Below are 21,918 nucleotides of genomic sequence, written 5' to 3' on the forward strand. Positions count from 1 at the left end.
GGAGGGCGTGGGTCTTTCCCAAAGCAGTGTCTCCCCGGCAGCCAGACCGGGGCAGGTCCAGGAAGGGGCCGTGCAGAGAGCGCGGCAGAGCACGGGGCAGAGGTCTGCGGAGTCCAAGCTTCAGCTGATTGGAGTCATGAGAGTCAGAAGAGGTCACCATCCTTGCTAGGGTCCAGTTGATCTGGTGGTGAGTGCTCTGAGGGTTTGAAGTCCGCAACAGCTCAAGAAAGGGCTTCAGGCTGGTCTTCCCCTTTGACACAGACCTGGGTGTCCTCACAGCCGGTTCATCATGTCCGACGTGGTTAAGTCCTTGCCCTGGCCTGGCGAGGGCTGTCTGATTTTACCTTCTTTTGTCTCCTTAAAATCGTTAGCTACTGAGCCTGTTCTTCTGCGAGAAGTCAGATCCCAGAATGACTGAGGCACAAAGTGGCTTCTCTGACCTCAGAGCCGTGCCTGTTCTCTTCCTCGGGGTCCCCTGCCCAGACTCGCGGAGAAGCCGCTGGGGCCTGGGCCCTGGCTGCCCGTCCGACACCGGGAGTCCAGCGGGTGCGGCAGCGTCGCTGAATTTTGTGTCAGTAATAAGTCGGCCCAGGAGCAAGCTGATACATTCCCGTCCTAGAGGGCTGGTCTGACCTGCTTTCCCTTGAAACACCGGGAAACGGGTCCTTAATTGCTCCTCACAGGAGTCGCCAGCGCACGTCCAGTGGGCGGAGACTCAGGACGCCATCTCGAGATCTGGGCTCCCCGGTGTCCCCATGTGCTGACACAGCTGCTGGGCTGTTGTCAGTGGCTGGCGTCCCCAGGAGAGGCCGACCCGGGCCTGGGGAGCCCGGCCCGGTCGGGCTGCTGGGTGTGTGTCTGCCGCTGCGCACAAAAGGGGGCGGGGAGGGCGGAGGCCCTGTCAGCGATCCTCCTCGTGACTGCAGCTGGCTCAGGCCTGTGGCCAGCTTGGGGCGTGACCTCTGCAGGGTCTGGAAGCTGCCGTGAGCCTCCCTGTAACGGAGCCCGAGGTGGAGCTGTGCTCGCAGCTCTGCAAACCCCTCGTCTCCCCTGCGCGTCACCCGTGGAGCTTCTCCCCCGTGGACCAGACTCCTGAGAAAGGAAAGGGGGCCCAGCGGCTCCACTCGGGAGCGGGAGCGCGAGGAGGCAGGACGAGGGAGCCCCCGGTGCTTCACAGCAAACTGGCTGCCGCTGAGTTATTCCCAGGTTCTTTAGCAGGGCCACAGCTCACTGTGTGTGCACCTGTGAAAACCGGTGACGTGACCCTGATGTCACGTCACTGTCCACAGTGATTCTATTTTAATGAAATTACCTAATAACGAGACCACCCTCTCCCTGTGCCGAGGAGCAGGTGAGATTCCGTGGTTGGCACAGAACGTGTGCTGGATTTTCCCGTGTTACTTACGGAACGTTTATTAGCAGAATTTAAGCATTAAGATTTATTGGAATACGTCGCACGGGCAAGCTGGGAGTTCCTCAGCACAACAGCCGTCCGTCCAACAGGCAGACACGCTGTTGGAAGCGTCAGTCTGAGCTCAGTGTGGCTGGGGCCCAGGCCCTCGGGTGAGAGTTCAAGGTCTTGTGGTCTGAGTTCCCATGCCGACCCCCAGGCGGCACCAGCTGAAGTAAAAGGAGTCTCTTCAGATCAAGGCCTCTGCCCTCTTGGGGAACGAAGAGGGGATTTCAGCGTTGCCTCTGCCCATGAGAGCGCGTGTGGGGCCCGTGTGGCTGGGGAGGCGCCCTCGCGGCAGCTGCCCGTGCGGGCCCTGCACGCGTGGGGACAGGTGTGCGCTGATGGCTCTGTCTGCCCACCAGGTGACCTGTGAGATGGGTCCCAGCCCTTCCCCACCACACACGTGGGTGCGAGGTTCTCAGGGGGAGTCGGTGCCCCCAGCTCCACGTGCCGCAGGGGCCTGTCAGAGATGAGGCATCGAAGGCACGAGAAGGCCCAGGCGGTGGGGCCCGTTCGCGGCCTGACTCCTGTAGCATTCCTGCTGTCTTCCCCACTGGAGAATAGGACGCCCGACACGGGGTGGTGTGTGTTCTGTGCCGGGGGGGCCAGGACTCTCCGGGTGGGGCCCAGGATGCTTGGGGGCGGGGACACTGGGGGGTCCCAGGAGTCCCTACCTCCGTGCAGCTGGGCTCTGCCCCACACCCTCCCCCCATTGCCCTCCCCCCATTGTCCTCCTCCTCTGGAAGGGTCCCCGGTGGGGAGGTTCTTCCCCTCCTGGCCCAGAGGGAACAGGGTGGAGGCCGCCAGGCTGTGGCTTGTGGAGCGAGATGCAGGTTCCCGGCTTGTCTCCGCCCCGAGCAGACTACTACAGCCCCTCGATGCTCGGCCTGAAGACGGACCAGGAGGTCCTTGGGGAGCTGGTGAGGACCAGGCTGCCGGCGGTGGCGGCCCTGATGGACCGGCACGGCGTGCCGTGGACCCTGGTCGTGTCGCGCTGGTTCCTCTGCCTGTTCGTGGACGTCCTGCCCGTGGAGGTGAGGGCACCTCCCTCAGGCCAGGGCCGGCCCGGCCGCCGCCGCCGCCAGCTGACCGCGTCTCCCCCTCCACAGACAGTGCTTCGCATCTGGGACTGTCTGTTCAGTGAGGGCTCCAAGGTCATCTTCCGGGTGGCCCTGACCCTCATCAAGCGACACCAGTCCTTCATTCTGGAAGCCAGCAGCTTCACGGACGTTTGTGAGAAGTTCAGGGAGATCACGAAAGGGAGCTTCGTGACCGAATGCCACACCTTCATGCAGGTGAGCGCTGTGTCTGCCGGGCGCCCGGCCCTCAACCTTCCAGGCCCCTCTCCCCTGGGTCCACAGCCAGCGGGCAGACCTCGGTGGTCACCCCGCAGACCAGCCACGGCTTCCCTCCTGCTACCCCGTCAGCCCGGGGACCCCTTCAGTCCCGACTCGGGTGGAAGCAGCAGGATGCAAACCCGTCTGCTCCAGGCCATGGCTCCCCTGGGCCTGGGGTGGCCTCCCCCAGTCCTGGGCCCTCCCTGGGCCGCGGGCTTGCCTACAGCCCTGTATACAAAGGCACCTCCCCTCTCCTTGGGCCTACAACTGTTGACTCGTCTCCTGGCCCCAGCGGGGTCACACTTGTCCGTCCACCTGGAAGGGCAGCTCCCCGAGACCAGGGCCCCCTGGCTGGGTTGCAGGCCTGGTCCGGGCTGTGCACACAGCTCAGATCACCCGAGTGAATGAGGGGGTGCTGCAGCTGACAGGCCTGCAGATACGGGGGAGGCTGGGCAGGAAGGCGGGTCTTAGGTGGACCAGCGGGCGGAGGGGGCAGGCCCGGGGCTGGGGGACCCTGGCAGGAGGTACTGATGGTCCGTTGTGAGTCTCACCCTCTGTGGGAAAGCGTCGCCCCGACAGCGCCTTGTTTTGAGGGGCCTGGAAGCCCCCTGTCCCTGGGGTGGCAGCCACCTTGCTGAGCCGGTGCCTGCTGGCGGCTCGGACTGGCCTGGGGAGAACCAAGGTGCTGGGGAGAGTCTGGGAGGGTGGGAGGGGGCAGGGCCAGGAGTCTGGGAGCCGCCGGGGCTTGAGGCCACCAGGTCACGTGCATCCTCAGGTGGGCGGGAGCACCGACATTCACCGACCAGCGGCCTGGACAGAGAGGAGGCGGAGGCACCGGGTGAGACGTGTGGGGCGGGGGTGGTGCTGGTCCCTGGGGTGACAGGACATGGTGGAGACATTCAGGCTGGCCGGGGTCTAGGGGTCCTGCCGTCACCGTGCACCGCAGGCGGGATCACAGGCCTCCGCAGACTTGGTTCCTTGTTTACCGTCGGAGACGATAAACCAGGGTTGTTGAGGTTTTTTGTGATGTCAGTCCTGGAAAATGATGGAAAGCGCCAAGTTCTCCCTTTTATGGTGGATGTTCCAGAGTCCTTCAGTCGGGCCCTTTCACGAGACTGTTGCCACCGCCCCGAGGGGACCCTGCCCTCCCACAGCCCCGCGAACATCTCCGCTGTCTCTGCGGCTGTGCCGCTTCCGGGCGCCTCATGTGATCCATTTCAGTGTCTGGCCTGACTTGGCGCCCTGCTTTCAAGTTCCATCGTGTGCAGCCGGGCGCCCTGCACACTGTCTGTCTGGGGCAGGTCTCAGGTGGGCGGCAGGGCCCGTGCTGGGGCTCCAAGGTGCTCTGGGGCTTGAGGGAGGCACCCAGACCCTGAAGGAGCTGGACAGGTTTGGCCGATCTCCCCACCGGGGATGAAACGCATCTTCACGGCATGGATGTGGCCGTGGCTGTGGTTGTTCAGGTGACAGTTGGGATGTGGCCCCAGTGCAGGGGTCTTGTTTTCTCGTGGTCTCCAGAGTCGCGTATCTTTTTCAGCAGAACCACAGTTCATACATCAAACCTCTGAAATCCTTACAGAACATCCAGAATTTCCTGGAGAATATAATGGCGACCTCGCCCTGCAGCTGAGAGCCACGTGGTGGGAGGAGGACCACGTGCTGGCCCGGCTCCAGGCTCTGATTGCCTCCCTGAGGTTCACAGACGGGCCTCGTGTGGGAACTCTGCCCTGACCTTAGGTGCTGCGATTATGAATCCACAGGAGAGTTCCAAAGGGAAATTTCTCAGAAAAACAGAACTTTTTGTTAGTGGCCTTGCATTCGGTCTGATCTGTGACCGTGAATTCCTCAGCAGCAGCTGCACAAATGATCATGAAGTTGCGATGCAGGGAGCTTGTCCGCAGGCCACCCGGCGCCCACTTCTTTCACTGAGAGGTGGTTTGTCTCTTCCTGCCCCTGCTTCTCAAGTCTGGCTTCTTCCTGTCCTTCGTCTGCTCACGATGGCCTGACTGGCTTCGGAGCTGCTGCAGGAGTCAGCCCAAGAACGACACAGGCAGCAAAAGCGGAAACAAACCCAGGACCAAGGGAAGCCGGCCTCGAGGAGGAAACGCAGGGCAGCAGAGGCACTTTGCAGACCGCACAGCAGGTGACCGTCCAGATGGACGGAGACCACAAGTCACCAAGGAGCCAAGTAACCCCGTTTAGAGATGGGCGGAGGGGGGTCCTTCCCAGAGACGCTGCTGTCAGCAGACACGTGGAAAAGATGTTCAGCATCGCTCGTCATCAGGGAGACGCCGCCCCGCACCTGTCAGAACGGCTGTCGTCAGGAAGACCACAGCCAGCAAACGTGGGCCGGCGTGGACACTGCTGGTGGGGACGTAAACCAGCGCAGCCGCTGTGGAGAGCGGTACGGATGGTCCTCGAGAAACTAGAACTGCCGTGTGACCCAGCAGTCTTTTCAGGAGTGTATCGAAGGAAGTGAAACCAGGATCTCAAAAGCGATACCAGTGCCCTCTTTCACGGCAGTGTTCAAGGCAGCCAGGACGTGGAAACAACCCACATGCCCGAAGGGGTGGACGGATAAACAACATGTGGTCTCTACATTCAGCCTTAAAAAGGAAGGAAATTCTACACCCGCTGCTACGTGGATGAGCCTTGAGGACATCGTGCTCAGTGATTTGCCACAAAAGGACAAAACCTGTCTGATTCCACTTACTCGAGGCTGCTAGAGGGGCCAGGACCCCAGGGACAGGGAGGTGAGGGTGGGGCCGGAGGCCAGCGCAGGAAGTTCTCCAGCTCTGGTGCCCGGCAGCCTGGCTGTAGTTACCTCCACCGAACCGCACACTTGGAATGGTTCAGGGGCTAAACTGTCTGGTTTTTAGCACAACTGAAAAAATGGAAATTGGACAAGATGTTACCCGATTTCGATTCCAAGGGCTCAGAGCCCTGACTTCAGAATCTGAGGCATTTACTTTATGGATTCGATTCCGTTTTTAAAAGTAGGAAGAGGGACAAGGAACCGTGGGTAAGCGCGCTTCTGCTGTGCAGTCGTGGAGGCTGGAGGAGCCCGGAGCCGAGCCCGCCCTGCCCCAGGCCCTTGGCCCAGAGCGAAGTTCAAGTGCTCGAGGCCGGGGGCCCCCCGGTGCCCCCGCTGAGCTGCCCTCCCACCGCTGAGCACGGCCCCCATGGGCCTGGAGGAAGAGCACAGCCGTCCGGGGGTCTTTCCCACGTTCCGTTCTTCTGTCTCACAGGGTCTAGAGGAAGCAGGTGACCTTTCTTTGCTTGCAGATCGAACTCATCCAGCAGCAGTGGGCCCTGCTGGCCGCGTCCTCTGTCCGTCGGCCGGTCCAGCCCCGGGGCCGCTCAGGTAGGACTTGCTCTGAGTTGGTCTCTAAACTGATTCCGTTTCTGTTCCAGAAAATCTTCTCAGAGCCCGGGAGCCTGTCCGCGGCCAGGATCGCCCGGCTGCGGGAGCGCTGCAGGGCCCGGCTGCTGGCGCGGGGCTGACACCACGGCTGGACGCGCTGGACGTTGCTGAACCTCCACCAGGTTTTGAAGGAGCGATTCAAATGTTCCTGTGTAATTAAGTCTTGCCTGTGAGCGATGAAGTGCTACGTTTCTAAAAATTTATTTTTACCTGAGATGTTGGTAACGTGAAACATGAGACGTGCGTTTGTTACGTCGGCACCCAGAGTGAGTGACGTCTCGGCAGGTGCCGGCAATCAGCGCCCCACGGGCGCCCTGTCCTCTGCGCCGCAGCGCTGACCTCGGGGGCGGGGTTCGTGCTCGCGGTCTCTTGTAGAAAGTAAGTTTTCAGAATGATTTTGAGTCATCGAGCCGCGTGAAGAATAAAGCACACAGTAAGATTCAGGGGCTGCCAATCTGACACGGGCCCTCCATGCCGATGTGGCTGTGTCACCCCGGACTCCTCCTCTCAGGGCCGGACCCCAGCCCTCCACCCCAACCCCGACCCCCTCTGCCTCTGCAGACACCTGTCACCTGGGCAGGTGGTGCCTTGCGTGGGCCACGTGGGGACGGGGGTTCTTCCTGGAAGCAGCCCAAGTGACAGAAGGTCCCCTTCTCAGAAGCAAACCAGCGCACCGTGGGGCCTGCCCAGGCGCTGAGCCCAGGCCCACGGGGACCTGCTGGGCCCCTGGAAGCCTCATGCCCCCCGGGCAGATGCACTTCTAACGTTGTCGCACTCCGCCCCCCAACCCCCAGGGCCTGAGCCCCACGTGACAGGCCAGCTGCCAGTTTCTCTCACCTGGGCTCCACCCTGGGGAGACGGACACGGGGAAACCATGGCTGTGCTGCCGCCAGGGCCCTGCCCACCTCGTGTCCCTGGCCAGCCCCGCCCAGCGGGGCCTGGTGTGAAAAGGACTGGATGTAGCACAGACCACACAACCTAAATTTCTGGGGCAGGCCCTGGGCACGGCGTGTGGGCCACTGTCCACCTAGGCCAGGGACCCTCTGAGGACACAGGTCTTGGCTGACTCAGGCCCGAGCCCTGGCTCTGAAGGCCTCTGCTGCCACAGGCCGAGGTGTCTCCAGCACCACTAGGCTCCAAACGCCGTGCTGTCAGAGGCCTGACCGCCTCCCCACCGCCAAGTTCTCAAGTTGCCCAGAGGACCAGCTGCCTATCAGCCCTCCCACCAAAGAACCGGGCCCACCCCAACTCCCCAACGCTCCCCCACGGCGCCCTCTCACAGGAGCTGACAGAGGCAAAAGGTCCAGACAGATGAACAAAAAGACGCTTTATTAGCATTGTTACAGCCTCGCGTCCCAGGAGGGGACGGACCCTCAGTGCACAGCCTACTGAGCTGCAAGCGATAAATCAGAGTGAACGATTATTGTACACAGTGCAGACAAGGTCACCCACCCCCAACCTCCAACAGAAGACTGAAAACCACTTCACAAAAAAGTAAATAAAAATAACACCCATTTTCTCCTATTTAAAAAAGTACCAGCTCTCGAGCAGCAGAGCGTGGAGACAGGACCCGGAGCCCTGACACTCGAGGGGCCAGGCCCACCCTGGCTCCTACCCCAGGTCTTCGTCTCCTGTGTTCCTGGCCTAGACTCGTCCTCCACTGCCTTCTCAGCGCGCCAGCCTCGTGGCCACAGCTGCCCTTGGGCAGGTGTCAGGACCGGACACCCTCCTGCTCTGAGGCCTAAACCTGAGTGAGGAGACCGAACACCAGAATCTGAGAAGCCGAACGAAGTGGAGCCAGTGCCCGTGTAGAAAAGCACTCTACCCCCCGCCCCCCTTAGAGTCTACTTTGGTAAATATCAACACTTAACCAGTTAGCAAAATACTTAACCCAGTTAGCAAAGGTAACACCATCATTTCCGTGGCTGCTCTTGTGCATAGTAAATGCTGCTGGATAAACCTCACATCGGATAAAGCAGGTTTGAAAACCAGTTTGCAAGGAAGTGGGCCCCTCCCTCCCTCCGCAGCCATCGCTGGTGCGCGGGCGGGTGGCTAGATGGTCTGGTAGCCGGCGTGGCTCCTCTTCCGGCCGATCAGGTAGGCGATGAGGACGATGAGGACCAGCCCTGCAAGGGCGCCACCCACGGCGATGGGGATCAGCATGCTGTTCTCGTCCAGCTGGCACTCCTCCACTGCAGGACAGATGGCCACTGCACCTCCGGGGCCCGAGGCCTGATCCCCAGGGCACCCGACCCCCCGGGGAGGCCCCCACCCACGCTCTGCCGACAGGCCAGGCCCTTGGAGCCGAGGTGCTGCAGGGCAAGGAGGGGAACTGGATCCCCCGGCCCGCCACCAGTCCCCACGTGGTCTGACCCGTGCCCTCCTCGCTACTCACCAGGCCCAAACTTGTCCCCATCCACCTGGAAGGCCTGGACCCACACTCTGAACATGTTGAGGGAGAAGGCCTCGGTGACCTGCACGCGCTGCTCCGCGTTACACTTGTAGGAGTTCCCGACGGCGGCCTGGAGCGCCCTCAGTGAGCTGTTGGCGGCTCTGAAGGTGGGGTCTGCAAAGGCAGTGGAGTGCGTGCTCGGGGCGCCTGAACAGGGGCGGGAGGGTGGGGGGGGAGGACTTACCTCTGGCGTCGGGCAGAGTCATGTTCAGCTGGATCCCTTGCAGGAAAACCTGGCTGGAGCTCGCATTCTTCAAGAGAAAGAGACAACCCTTAATGACCCCCCGGCTCCTGTGCCCAAAGACGGGGGGGGGAGGGGGTTCACCTGGTGGTGCACGTGACCCCCGTGCCCCAGCTGCGGGCCATCCCGTCTGCACACGGTGCCCTATCGTCTGGGGAACACAAGCCCTGATTAGCATCTTCAGACCTCACCACACAACCACATTCTCTGCTAAAATGGGGACTGCAGGAGCCAGACTCTGAGAAAGCCAACTTCATCAGAGAAACCCAGCTGTTAAGCAGCTGGTCCGCAAAGCGTGTCGCAGTAACTCACCGGTGGCATTTACACTTTTCCCACAGTGCTTTGCTGACTTTATGTGTACATCTCCCCGGGGGACACATAAAGAGAAGGTGAGGGGGACGCCACCCCCGCGCAGGGCCGAGGACCATGTCTGAGGTCTCGGACTCCCTTCCCTCCACAGTGTGGTGGGTGCAGGAGGCCTGCCTGCCGTCCGCGGAGTGAACGCGGAGGCATCTGCTCTCGGAAAAGGGGTGGGGGAGCCACGGATCCGGAGACCCACGGACAGGGGAGGGAGGGCGGTGGGCGGGGTGCAGGGCGGGATCCTCACCATCCCAAACTGGAAGGCCAGGAGGGCCAGGTCCTCGCCCTGGAGCAGCAGGGTCACCAGCTGGGCGGTGCAGCTCCCGCTGAACGTGGTCTTGTTTGGGTTGACGTTGAACTCTCTGGTCACAGTCTGAGTGAAAAAAGCCAAAAGGTTACATGTCCCCTCATGGCAGGTCCCCCTGCAAAGACAGGCAGCCTGAAGCAGGAACTTTTGAGGGCACGGTCCTGTTACCGAGAACCAGAAGGGAACTTTACAAGCGTGTGCGGGCAGATTTCTGGTTTCACAACAATTCTGCTCCTCCTGGCTGCTTTCAGAAAGAAGTCCCTGCAGGAGTGGGCAGGGCCCCCTCACCCTGTCCCCTGACTCCACTCTCCACAAGTATCACAAGCGAGGGACTTGCCACCCCTCAGACTCTGTCACCATTGGGGAGAAACAATCTCAAAGGAAGAGCATGGAAATGACTCGAGTGTCTGGCAGTGAAGTGCTTGACTCAGCCTTCTCTCAGGTCACCACCGTCCATGGTGACAAACAGTACACATTGCTGCCACCATCAGGATGGCTCAGTCCTGCCGCCTCAGAAGCAGCAGCCTGCGTGGAAACTGGGGTATGGCTGCGCGCCATCAGCTGGGGGCACTGGGGCCCCAGGGCACACAGGGCAGGGCCTACCGTGTTGTCCTTCCGGCTGTAGGTGACGTTCAGCTGCAGCCCCATGGTGGCCAGCAGGCAGGTCCCGTTGCTGTCGGTCACATTGTACCTGGACACCGAGGGGCGCGGAGGTGCCGGTGGCGCCGTCGGGGTGACCGGCGAAGGCTTGTCCCGCTCGCAGCGCGTCTCTGCAGGATGGTGGTATGAGTCGCGCTGCCTGCGGGAAGGCCCCACCAGGAACTCGGGCCACCCCAGCCCACCGGGACCCCAGCAGACTCTCAAGAAGCTCCACCCGGCAGAGCAGGACGCCCAGTTCTCTCAGGCCAGCCTGCTCTCCCGCCACTCTGGAAATGCAGGGCGGGGTGTGTCACTGCAAGACACGCTGTTCAGCCAGGCGGGCGCCCGGCCCCCTGACCCTACTCCCACCCCAGCCCCACAGCCCTGACGGGATGCCTTTCCGTCCAAGCATCGGGGCAGCCCCATGCCCATGAAGAAGTCCTTTTCTGCACAAGCGCCGCGCCCTTCCCTTCCCACCGTGCAGTCAGGAAAAAAAACGTTAACTCTGTCCTGGGCGGCTGGACAGCCAGCCACATACATGCCACTTGAGACAGCAACAGTTCAAACACGCTCTCTGAGCTCCTGTGCACCAGAACGGTGCTGGAGCCACTTCTGGGGGAGCTGCAGGGGCACCGGAACCATACACACACCGTTACAAGCCCGTGTCATCGGCCCAGTGCCCCCAGGGAGCAGCAGAGGCAGCCCTCGGAGGGATGGGCATCAGATGGCCAACAGGAAAGGTCAGAGCTGAGCCTCGAGGCCTGGGGCATTCACTTCTCAGCGCAGAAAAGGCCCAGGAAGTGGAGTGAGACCTCGCAGCAGGAGACAACAATCAGGAAACGAGGGAGGCTGGAGTGTGGCTGGGCCACAGCGGAGGGCCACGGGGAGAAGGCCCGGCGTGCCCGGGGGACACGCGACCCCACCCCTCAGCATCTGCTCCACGTGGCTGTCAGAGTCCAGGCTGACGGAGCCAGAAGTCGAAGGGTAACTGAGCACCTTCTACAGACAGACAGACAGACACACTTTCCACGAAGAGCACCACTCTGAACACGAAGACACGGGCGCTTCCGGGACACCAGCCCCCACACCAGGTTCCTTCTTGTAGCACTTAGCACTTACTTCTGCGGACAGTTGACAGGCTGCGAGTAATGTCCCCAGTTTCCGTCCGCGTTCCCCTCCCCCACGACAGCTGGGCTGAGCCTCGGGACGCCGGCCAGACACCCCGAGTGGGAGCTGCCCAGGACTGGCGGCCACGCGCCCGCTGCCCTTTCACGGCTAACTCGCAGCCTAGGGGAAACATCCACTCTTCAGCTGCTGACTCGGCCTCCACGTCCCGCTGACTTGGGGGAGGAGACGGGAGGCCTCGCCCCAGGACTGTCCCACGGGTGACCACACTCGCTCTGAAAGTTCAACTCACCCCGTCTGCCTTCCCATGGGGCCACCTGGTAGCAGGATACCCCCTCTAGGCAGGGAGTTAAATGGCAAAAGCAGGAGCCAGAAGTTCTGGAAGTGGGTCAGCCCGGGCCCCGCGTCAAGCTGCAGGTGGCCACAGGGCTCTCGCACCACTGATGGCAGCCTCCCCGCCAGCCGTCACAGACGCAGCACAATGAAAGGTGCAGCTCCTGGCGTACGGACCACACGAGGCCCGCGGGGCAGGCCTGCGCCCAGCTGACAGTCACTTTGACGTGGTCCCCGTCCTCACAGCACGCTCACCAAACGTCAACTTGGAAACGTAAACAACACACTGCAGGTCTAACCGCCAGCTGGGAAAATCCAGGGTTTTAGAAAGACGCACCACGACACGCCTTCTTCCTTCCACCTGAGTTAAAATGCAGACTCCACACGCTACCCGGCCTCAGCAAGAACCACCATAAATCACTCTCGGGGAGGATGGGGGCCACACACCCTTCCAGGTGCCCTTCCCACGGCTCAGACGCCGATGAGCCCTGAAGGCCCCGAGCGACCCTGCGCGCTGCCGTGGGTCCCAGGCGGAAGGAGACATTTCAGCACTGATGCACTGTCAGGCTGGGCTAGGGGTGAGACTACAGAATTAACGTGGCCAGGCTGGGCAGGGAGTGACGTTTATGATGAACGGTATTTAAAAGCAGCTTCTGTTCTAACCTTGGAATGCTCATGGAAAAGCTCCCAAGAACCCACGCGTCACATCTCACAGATAAAATCCGAATCCTGTGGTGCATGAGCCTCAGTCCAAACCCACTGACCCCACGTGGGCCTGGGGGCGGCCCAATGACACTGGGGACCCACTCGCCAAGCGCTCTGGCCTCCGGACACCTGTTCTCATCAGGACTTTTCATCAATGAAATTGACAGAGAGCCAGTCCTCCCAGACTTCTCAGGACGATGACACGGGAAAAGACAGGATGGCTGAGGGTGCTCCTAGGACTCAGGCCACCGAGGACCAGACCCTGTTTGTGGCAGGTCAAGCAGGGGCCATGGGTCATGAGAGGTGGGGCGGGAGCTGCTCCCGAGAGGAGGTGGGGGCACAGGCCAAGAACGGCCACTGCCAGCTGGGGGGCCCGGGCCCCTTTGCTCCTGCTGACACCCCGTCTCAGAGCCATGTCCAGGCTGACAAGGGGTCACCGCAGAGAATGTGCCCTGAGAACAAGCCCAGCCCTCAGCCCCGCAGGGGGACACAGAGGACGCCAGTGCTCTTCCACAGGCCCTTCCACAGATGTCCCATCCCCGCCTCTTCCCAGCAGCACTTACTGAGAGAGTGCAACAGTGTCTTGAGGAAAAGCCAGTTTCCTTTCCAAAACGCACACACACCCGCCCAGTTGACTGAACATAACATCAGGGGACCCAAGGCCACCGGGGAGGTGTCGCCGTGTCTCAGACCCTCCTGCAAGTGCGGGCGACCGCAGCAGCCCTGCTTCTGACCAGCGACCACATGGAACAGAGCGGGCGGCCACCCACAACCAACTCCCAACAAGCCTGGACTCCCAGGTTGGAAGGGGACCACAGGTAACCCTGCGCCAGACCCAAGAATGCCTCTGGGGAGGGGCCCAGGCCTGAGGGCAGCCTCACACCTCCTTCTCCACCTGGAGCTGCGTGAACACACCCCCATCAGGGAAGGGATCACTGTGCAGACGCCGGCAGCAGGGGCTGTGCCCATGTGGGAAATCTCTGTACCTCCCATTCAGTTTTGCTGTGAACCTAAAACTGCTCTAAAAAACAGAGTCTATTTAAAAAACAAAGTAATTGCTTATCCTTAAAAACAGAATGAGTCTACATGTCCGACTTCACAGCCCTCGAAGAAGAGCTGCACAGGTGGGGGACGGGGGTTGGGCCCGTGAGCAGCGAGGTGGCTGCAGCGAGCCCACAGCCAGGCAGGGACCCGCTCTGCTTCCTCCTCCTGCTCCCGAGACCCAAGCGAGCTGCCTGCTCTGCTGGGTGGGAGCCCAGCTCTGAGACCTGTGACCTCCCACGTGACTGGCCCCCCGCCTTTCTCTCGGTGCCCTGACCCCCAGGGAGCTACTCTGACAGGGACCACCTCTTGTTCACCCAGGGGGCTGCTGCCCTCACACACAGCACCCAGGCCAGCAGAGGGGAGCCTCCTGGCGAAGGGCTCCTCCGGGCCGAGGTTGGGGGCCGCGCAGCAGGCAGCCAAGCCCAGCTCCACTGGAACCCGCACCGCTGGGTCCTGCACTCCCGCTGCTGGCAGTGTCTCCCCCTACACTGGGTTTCTTTCAGTTCCAGCCCCACCGCTAATGCTCCTCCTGTCCGGTCAGGGGTCAGCACACTTTCTATGTGGAGGGCCAGATGGCGGGAATCACAGACTCTGAGGCCATTGGCGCCCGTCCCAACTCAGCTCTGCACGGCGAGCGTGAGGGCAGCCTCGAGACGAAGTGAGGGCATGACCACAGCTGTGTCCCAATGACATTTTAGTTATGGGCACTGAGACTTGTTTTTATGTCATCTTCCTATGTCATGAAATGTTCTTTTGGTTTTAACCTCAAATTTACAAGCATAAACACCATCTTCACCTTGTTGGCTATGCAGCCCAACGGGGAGCAGGCCCCAGTCCAAGGACCGCGGCCGGCCAGTCACCATGCAGACCTGCAGCCCAGGCCCTTCCGAGGTACCGGGCAAGGCTGCGGTAAAAGGCCTGAACACAGAGCCCCCCACCCCAGGAAATGGCAGTGACCTGTGAGCTGGGGGACAGGACGTGGGGAGGGAACCCTCTTCAGTTGTAGTAAAGTGACAATGCTGTCTTCTGCACACTATGTACTGGGCACCCTGAGGCGCACTCTGCCTGAATCCCGACACCTTCCCAGATGCTCACCACCCTCATTTCACACAAGAAGGAACAAGAGGCTCACCGCTCACCCAAGACCACAGGTGGCGTGGCCAGGTGCACTCAGGGGCCCTACTAGCTCTGGAACAAGGAACAAGAGAGAGTCTGAGTAGCTCTGCCCCTTCACCCTGGTTTGATGGCCACTCATTCATCCTCATCTGAAGAGGTCACCATCTCCAGAGAGGGGGTTGGCGGGCAGTGCTCACCCTCCTTGCTGAAGCCACTGCTGGACAGGTAGGCCTGGATGGTGGCGTCCCACAGCGTAACAGTCATGCTGCCCATGTGGACCCCGCTGCTGCTCACACACCTGTACCTCGTGTTCATGCCCGCCACGATGTCCGGCGTGGACTCCACAGTCCGGGTTCCTTGTTAAAAAAAAACCACCCAACTTTTAATTACTTCAAGGGCTTAGGTAACAGTAATTCCAGACACTCCCCCAAGCCACTTTTCTTGGCTCTTAGCTGGTCACTCTTGGTTCTTACCCTTGGAGCTTGCATTGGGGAAGATCTGTACGTCTGACAAGTTATAAACAAAACTCATCAGCTGGACACTGTAATGTGTGGCATTTCTGGTGAAATTGAGGGTCAGCGTGTGTCCTCCTCCAAACTCGATCATGAGGATGGAATCAGAAGCACCCCCTTTACCACAGGAGCTGCTATTCAGCACGTGTGCGTCAGAAGGCAGGCTGAAGGTGGCATTCTAGGACAGACACAGGGACAATAAGAGCCCAGTGAGAAGGCAGGTCATCAAGGGACCCAGACACCAAAGACGGAGCTTCTGTAAGTCTGACGTGACTCAGACCCAGCTCTCAGACATCACTACTCATGTATTCATTTTCAGTACAAACAAAACACAAAGTCAGCCTTACATGTCAGTAACAGACCAAAAAACAATTCAAGTGACACAAAGATGACTTATTCGTAGAACTAAACATTTCCCTTCGTTCATATAATTTTAATTTATAGAGAATTAAAACTAAAGTTATCTCAGTAAACTGAAATAATTCATATTGGGCTTCAGGATGAACCGTATACTTTTATTTGGAAAAAAGCCATTACTACTTGTTTCCTATAGAAGTGTTTACATAAAGAGTATGTCTCCATAAACAAAGATAGAAAGTTTACTGCAGAATTGAATTTACTGTGACCAGCAAAACAACTAGAAAACCACCAAAGTTCACGAACAGGGCCGGCTGAGTGACCCTGGTTAAGCTGCATCACAGACCGTCCTGACAGGGACAGATCACGCGTGTAACAAAGACATGCTTTGTGAAGTGGGAAGGCACCTAACAGAGAGAGGGTGAGCCCACTTGTGTAACACAATCAATGTGTGACAAAATGGTATTTAAAAAATCCAAACCAACAAAAGTGAAGTAGAAATTAAAAGTGCTTGGACAATCTTTATAATGTGAGGCCATTTCTATGACACAAAACGTTCCAGTTTCCTTCTCTTTGGACATTTACAGGGAGCTAGGACAAATGGGGTGAGAGGGACCAGCCGGCTCGTCCAGCAGTCCCACCCACCCCCGGCCTTTGAGTGCTGGCGAACAGACGTGGTGTCTTCGACACGGAGATGGACCAGGAAAGCACTGAAAACACAATCTGATCTAGGGACCTGTTTACAAGAGTGAAATGGCCACTGCAGGCAATTAACGAAGGTGGAACGACACACAAACACTGCGTGTCTGTAGGAAGTTCGTAAAGCTAAGGGCCTCACTTGTCCTGCAGGAGGGCGAAGCTGTTTTAACAAACCCACAAGGGACGTGTAATCAACCCAGGACGGTGGCTCTGCACCTTCGACAACTATTATGCGCAATCCTGGGAGCTAACGGTTCACCTAAGGCAAACTCATCAGATCAAAAAAGCTGTACCCAGACTGTACGCTGGGCATAGGAAGAACATAAGAAAACGCAGCCACAGGGGATGGCTTAGCAAATTAGCATGATTCAGACGCCATAAAGAGAACTGGAAGCAGGCTCACACAAAACAGAGAAAGCAGGGCACAAAAAAGTGCTTGTGGAAAATGCCTGGACCACCACCAGCACCGAAGGCCCAGCACCACAGCGGAGACCTGCACAGGTAGAGGGCGGTCAGGGCGGGTGGCTTCCCGAGGCTGGACAGGCACACACACGTGCACACACAAGGCCCGTGTCTCCTACCTTAGGACCCCCGGCGGTGTCGTACACAGTTGAGAAGGCAGCAGAGAAGTTGGCCATGACGCAGGCTGTCCCGTTGCTGTCTCTCACCACGAACACCGAGGACGTGCCGTGCACCAGGCCTGCTAACTCCGGCAAAGACAGAAGTGACCAAACACCTTTTTGAAAATCCAACTCGGTACTTGTGTCTTCTGCAACTGCAGCAGTACGGATTTCACGAGGAGATTCTACTGTGCGACTTAAACCCCCGGGCTAGGTCGCCCCCACCCCTCGTCTGTCCTATCTCCCTGTAAATGTCCCCGATTCTGAAAATGCATCTCTAAACCCATCCACTCAGTTTGCCAACCTGTCATTCAACGTTTACTTCAGAAAACTATCGGGAAGTCACAGGTCAATTTCTGGGCTGCCCCGGGCACAGGTGGCCCATGCTCCTGCCTCAGAAGCTCTCTTGGAGGGGGGCTGGGGCCCTGGAGGCAGGACTCAACCTCCAAGCCAACCTTCTCCATGCCCTGGGGGCGGCTGGTGCTAACCCTCCCTGTGGACCCAAACTACTACATGAACTTGCGTGTTTTTACCTCTCCCAGACTGCCGGTGCGGGAAAAGCCATGACTCAAGTCTGAGCTCTCTGCCCATCTCAGAGAGGGCCTCAAAACCCGGTCACGACCTGCACCTGGACCTGGGACGCCAGAGGGAAGGGATGGAATGGGGCTCTCCCGGTCCTTCTGGCCCGAGTGACCGATTCTCTGAGCTGAGCAAGCTCACTCCCACCACTGCAGGGGAGGAGGAAAGCTTAGGGCCACACGGTTCAACACATAGGGCTTCCACGGGTGGGCAGAAGTTGGTGTCTGCTAGTTTTACAGCAAAGCGGCCATCAGCCACCACCAGGCCCTGCCACTGCATGCCCATTGTGGTGGTGACATGCCAGCTCTGAGGGCTCCGAGAGTAGAAATGGCCCAGGCAGCACTCACGGAGGACATGCAACCAGCTTGTCATTCTGAGATCCTGGATCCCCAGCCCCAGGACTCCAGGGAAGTGACTCCAATGAACCCAGTTCCCTTTACCCTTGGGATCATCACAAAATAAACAGTAGCCGCTCCGAAGATTTTAAGTCTAAAGCAGAGTGTAGACAGTAGCCCCACATATCTTCCTATAAGCCTCTGATAAAGGAAATACCAAAATACATCCATAAAGAAAAGCTGTCACTTGAGAGAGAAGCAACAAAGGCAAACAGGGGAATCGTGCAATTTTTGGTCTGTTTTTAACCCACCCCCCAGAGTGCTCGGGTAAGACCACTAAAACCACTTCGAGTGAGTGAGTATCCCTTTTCAAAAGCCTAGAGAAACTCCACAACTTGTTTCTGACACAGTCCAGGTTTTAAAGACGCCCTGAGCACCACAGGCAGGAGAGCTGCAGACCCAGGCGAGGCAAAGCAGGCTCGGTGCCAGAGCCAGGGAAACGCCGGACACAGGGCAGCTCACCACCTGTGCCTGGGCGCCACCCCCTCACGCACCCCTGGGTCCTGGTCGGGCTGCTGGAGCCACCTGCCACCATGGGACCTCACAGGTCCCCTCTCACCAAGCGGCCCTCTGTGAGGGGCCCGGGTCCCCACTTCCTACTGACAGAGTGCTTCGTCAGGAGGCATTTCACGTTCAGTAACTTTCTAAGCAAACAATCTTCTAGTAAATATGCTGAGGGTCTGTGCTTTCAAAGGACAACAAAGCAGTGTTACTGACACAACCTGAAATGAGCAGCAGAGGCCCCTGTGCACTCTGGAGAGGCCCAGAAGTTTCCCACTATTAAACCAGGAAACTTATCCCCAGAAGCCAGAAGTCTGGTCACGATAAAAAGACCTACAGAGCATTAGAATATACGACTAAAAGGAATGTACGCTAACGGCCAGAAGTCGGTCTGTAACTGTGTTAACAGCGGCAGCTGGTTTAAAAGCCACCATCACCACCTTCTTACATTAGTTAAAGTGTTGGCAGTAATTTGAAGGGGTGTCTGTCCTGAAAGTCAGGGCCGGGACCACTGGCAGCTTCCTCCCCAGAGGCGCTTCAGGCAGACTCCACACCTTCATCTCTCCAGGGTCACACTGAGGAGGAACTGGCTTATTCCTTCAAAATACTCCTACTCCAAAATACGATTCCATTCTCTACAACAAGTGCAGCTGCAGGCAGCAGGCCTGCTTCTGAGATAAGAGACCTGGGTCCAGACAGACTCCTTCACCACTTACCAGCCGTGTGACCTCAGGCCGGTAGCAACCACCAAGCCCATGGTCTAGGCAACCAAGACAAGGAAATGAGAGCGCTGACCGCAGGGCCACGGCCCCGCACAGGCGCTCTCGGCGCAGCTGTTACCATTCCCACGTTCGGCCTACACAGACCTCACCTGTCCAGCTCGCAATTCTCAGTAACTCACACAAAACACCAACACATGTTTCATTTAACAAGCACCTATGTTACCCTTTGCGGTAACTAAGTTATCACGACGATTCCTTTTCACAGGTGTGGAGAGCAAAGCACAGAGAAGTGAACTAACTAACATGCCCGAGGTCACAGCTGGTGAAGGTGCAGAACCAGGCTGGAGCCGGTGGCTGCCTTGGAGCGGGCGCCCGCTGAGCTCACAGGGGCCGGCTTCCCGTGAAACCACACCTGAGCCAGCACTTCACACAATGACACGCTTCTGAAACAAAAGAGATTGCATCTACAGGAACAAGTCGAGAGCTTTATTAACATTTTTATAGGAAATCACTTTCTAATTTCCCTTAACTTGATTCTCTTAAATCCAGTACTTTCCTCCTTCTTAACTAGTGACTCATAATTATCTACAAAGGTTTAAAAAAGGGAAAAAGGCTCCATCCTTGACAGTGACTCAGTCTCTAAGGATGTGCCTGCCTGGTCAGGGGCCACAGCCATGAAACTAAGCACCCACCCCGCACGAGGCACAAGGGGGCTGTGAGATCAGGGAGACACATGTGTAGAAATAACCACAATGCAGCTGAACTGATGCTGGAGAAGCGTGTGCTGTACACGCCTGCAGTCAAGTCTCAGACTAACAAGGTGTGGGATGGATCTAACAACATGAATCAAAATTATGCACCCAAAACATTTCAACCTCAGATCTAGTGAAGAATTCAGTCACCAACCTGAGTAACAGAGAAACTCCCACGATCAAGGGTAACATAATCAGTATAAAACTTTTTAACTTCCTAAGTGACAGTTCATTTGGAAAGAGAAAGAGGTCATCCAGCTGACATCGAGGTTCAGAAAGTCACATTACACAATACATTCAACCATGTGTATCAGACAGTGTCCGTTCATGCCTCTCCCTGCTCTCCCCCAAGCTGTCAAACGCAGAAACCCCTTTAACATGTAACTATTAAGGAAGAAGAAATTCTGAATTTAGACGTTTGAAATGCTTTTGGAAAAAATGCTTTTTGGTGAAATTGTGCACTAAAACAAACATTATTTAAAATACACCCAAATTTAAGCTGTTAACAGGCCTTTCTAAAAAGTCGGATTTTAACTGAATATAAAACTGAAAAGATATGAAATAGGCATTAAAATGCTAATTACATGCACAGCATTCCAGGTTATCACAGTGTAGGGAGGTTATGGATTTTTCTCTTCATTCAGGTGAGTTTTCAAAACATGAAACAGAAAATTTCTAATGCCCTTCCAACAAAGAGCAATGAGCCCTTCTGAAAGACAAGACTTGTTCCAGCAACTCCCCTTGTAACTAATTATGCCTGCTGGCAAAGGCGAAGGCTTCAGGTTTGCAGTTGGGAGTAAGGTCACCCCGTGTGGCTGTTCATGCAGCTAAAAGAACTCATTTTACAAAACAGGCAAAACAGAAACGCGAGACCACAACCCATTCTGTCACAACAAGAGATCTAGGATAGGATGAAATATAGAGGATCTATGGCAGGTAAGCGTGGGATCCTGTTTCTGTATCCACCTAACTCGGAGGAGCTCCTGGCACTTCGACAATCGGCCCATATCCTTCGGGACAGGATGAGAAACGATACCACGGAGAGCCCTAACAGACCTAACATCAACCCGCGGTGATTCCCCTTATACCCGTCCTCATCAGGACAGATAAACGAGAGCAAACTTCCTCCACGGATAAAGCACCGGCGCCCACGGGCTGCTCCGAGTCCTGAGGACGGGTGGCGTCCCCTCACTTGGCTCTGGGGCCCAGCACACACAGAGCAGCGGCAGCGCTCCTCACGACGGCTGGCTAGAGAAGAACACTGCCATTGTGAGGCCAGGCGGAGCCTCCCTCCCCTTTGTCCGCTGTGGGCTCCCCTGAACTCAAAGGTAACCTTGAATCACTGTAACATAATTAAAATCCACAGTGACATGAACACACACGTCAGGCTCCACGCCCTCCTGCACGGGGCGAAGGTTACAGCACGAAGGACGAACTCCACGGGCCGGGGTCGTCGCGCCGCCCTGTTTTCTTGCGGAGAAGATGCGGGTCTGGCGGGAACGGAGGCCCCACGCGGATCCTGCGCCTCGGGCTGCACAGCCTCACGCCGCCCTACGCGGCGACCCTTGTCCCCAGATAAAGAAGCGAACCGCGCTGCTCAGAAACCACCAAGTCACTGCCGACCAGCCCGGAACACGAGTTCCGTGACCCGAGGGCCGCACCGGGCCCTCCCTCGTCCACCTCCGGGCACCTCGTTCAGCCCTTCGCCCCCGGCGGCGGCGGCCTCGGTCGGTGCGGGATCGACTCGCAGGCCTGCCGCCCCACCCCCCGCCCCAGCCCGGACGCCGCGCAGCTCCCCGGCCCACGACCGAGCCCTCGCCCCCGCCCCGCAGCACCCCAGGTCCCGTATCCCCCCGGCCCGGCTCACACCGCCCTGCACCCCACCCCGCCCGGCTCCTCACCCCGCAGCCCCCCGAGTCCTCAGCCCCCGGCCCGGCTCCTCACCGAGCAGCAGCAAGAGCAGTGGCCGTGGCCGGGCGCCGCCGGGGGCCGCCATGGGCGCGAGCGGGAGCCGGGCGGGGTCGGTTGGGCCGGGCGGGCGGACCGGGGACACCGGGCCGGCGTGAGGGCGGCGGGTCCCGGTGCGGCGCCCGCGGCAGGAAAGAGACCCCACGACCGGCGGCGCTTGTCACGTGAGGCCGCGCCGCGCCCGCGCCGTCACGTGACCTCTGGAGCTCTCGCGAGAACGCACCAGTACAGGCGTCCTCCCGGCGCCCAGCTCCCGCCTCGCACGTGACCCTGCGCG

At 58.6% G+C, this 21,918-nt stretch overlaps 2 protein-coding genes across 5 annotated transcripts in view; one reads left to right on the top strand and one right to left on the bottom strand.

Moving 5' to 3' along the window:
* GRTP1 (growth hormone regulated TBC protein 1) overlaps window positions 1-7,713 on the top strand; it is a 24,723-nt gene extending 17,010 nt beyond the window's left edge. Inside the window, exons 6-8 of one of the 4 annotated variants that reach the window (XM_032496577.1) lie at window positions 2,315-2,487; window positions 2,563-2,748; window positions 3,566-4,062. In XM_032496577.1, coding sequence (XP_032352468.1) covers window positions 2,315-2,487; window positions 2,563-2,748; window positions 3,566-3,670 — 464 coding nt within the window. In that variant the 3' untranslated portion in view covers window positions 3,671-4,062. Of the gene's footprint in view, window positions 1-2,314; window positions 2,488-2,562; window positions 2,749-3,565; window positions 4,086-6,204 lie in introns of those variants that run through there. The other 3 variants (XM_032496579.1, XM_032496581.1, XM_032496580.1) reach the window with 3 other exon arrangements.
* LAMP1 (lysosomal associated membrane protein 1) lies at window positions 7,527-21,829 on the bottom strand. The gene is made up of 9 exons (XM_032496576.1): window positions 21,618-21,829; window positions 16,686-16,807; window positions 15,010-15,226; window positions 14,734-14,892; window positions 10,178-10,344; window positions 9,515-9,640; window positions 8,851-8,917; window positions 8,610-8,780; window positions 7,527-8,406 (listed from the first exon to the last, which is right to left on the bottom strand). The coding sequence occupies exons 1-9, from the start codon at window positions 21,667-21,669 to the stop codon at window positions 8,267-8,269; spliced, it is 1,221 nt and encodes a 406-aa protein (XP_032352467.1). The 5' UTR covers window positions 21,670-21,829; the 3' UTR covers window positions 7,527-8,266.
* Between the last annotated feature and the right edge of the window lie 89 nt (window positions 21,830-21,918).

The sequence above is a fragment of the Camelus ferus genome, chromosome 14 (assembly GCF_009834535.1).
Source record: "Camelus ferus isolate YT-003-E chromosome 14, BCGSAC_Cfer_1.0, whole genome shotgun sequence".
Classification (NCBI taxonomy): Eukaryota; Metazoa; Chordata; class Mammalia; order Artiodactyla; family Camelidae; genus Camelus; species Camelus ferus.

Bases quoted from the DNA above. Each gene is read 5' to 3' on its own strand.
- LAMP1 (XM_032496576.1), bottom strand. From the start codon at position 21,669: ATGGCGGCCCCCGGCGGCGCCCGGCCACGGCCACTGCTCTTGCTGCTG. The intron at 15,227-16,685 runs GTAGGAGACACG...TGTCTGTCCTAG, and splicing joins ACACCGCCGGGGGTCCTAAG to AATGCCACCTTCAGCCTGCC. The intron at 8,918-9,514 runs GTGAGGATCCCG...TTTCTCTTGAAG, and splicing joins TGGCCTTCCAGTTTGGGATG to AATGCGAGCTCCAGCCAGGT.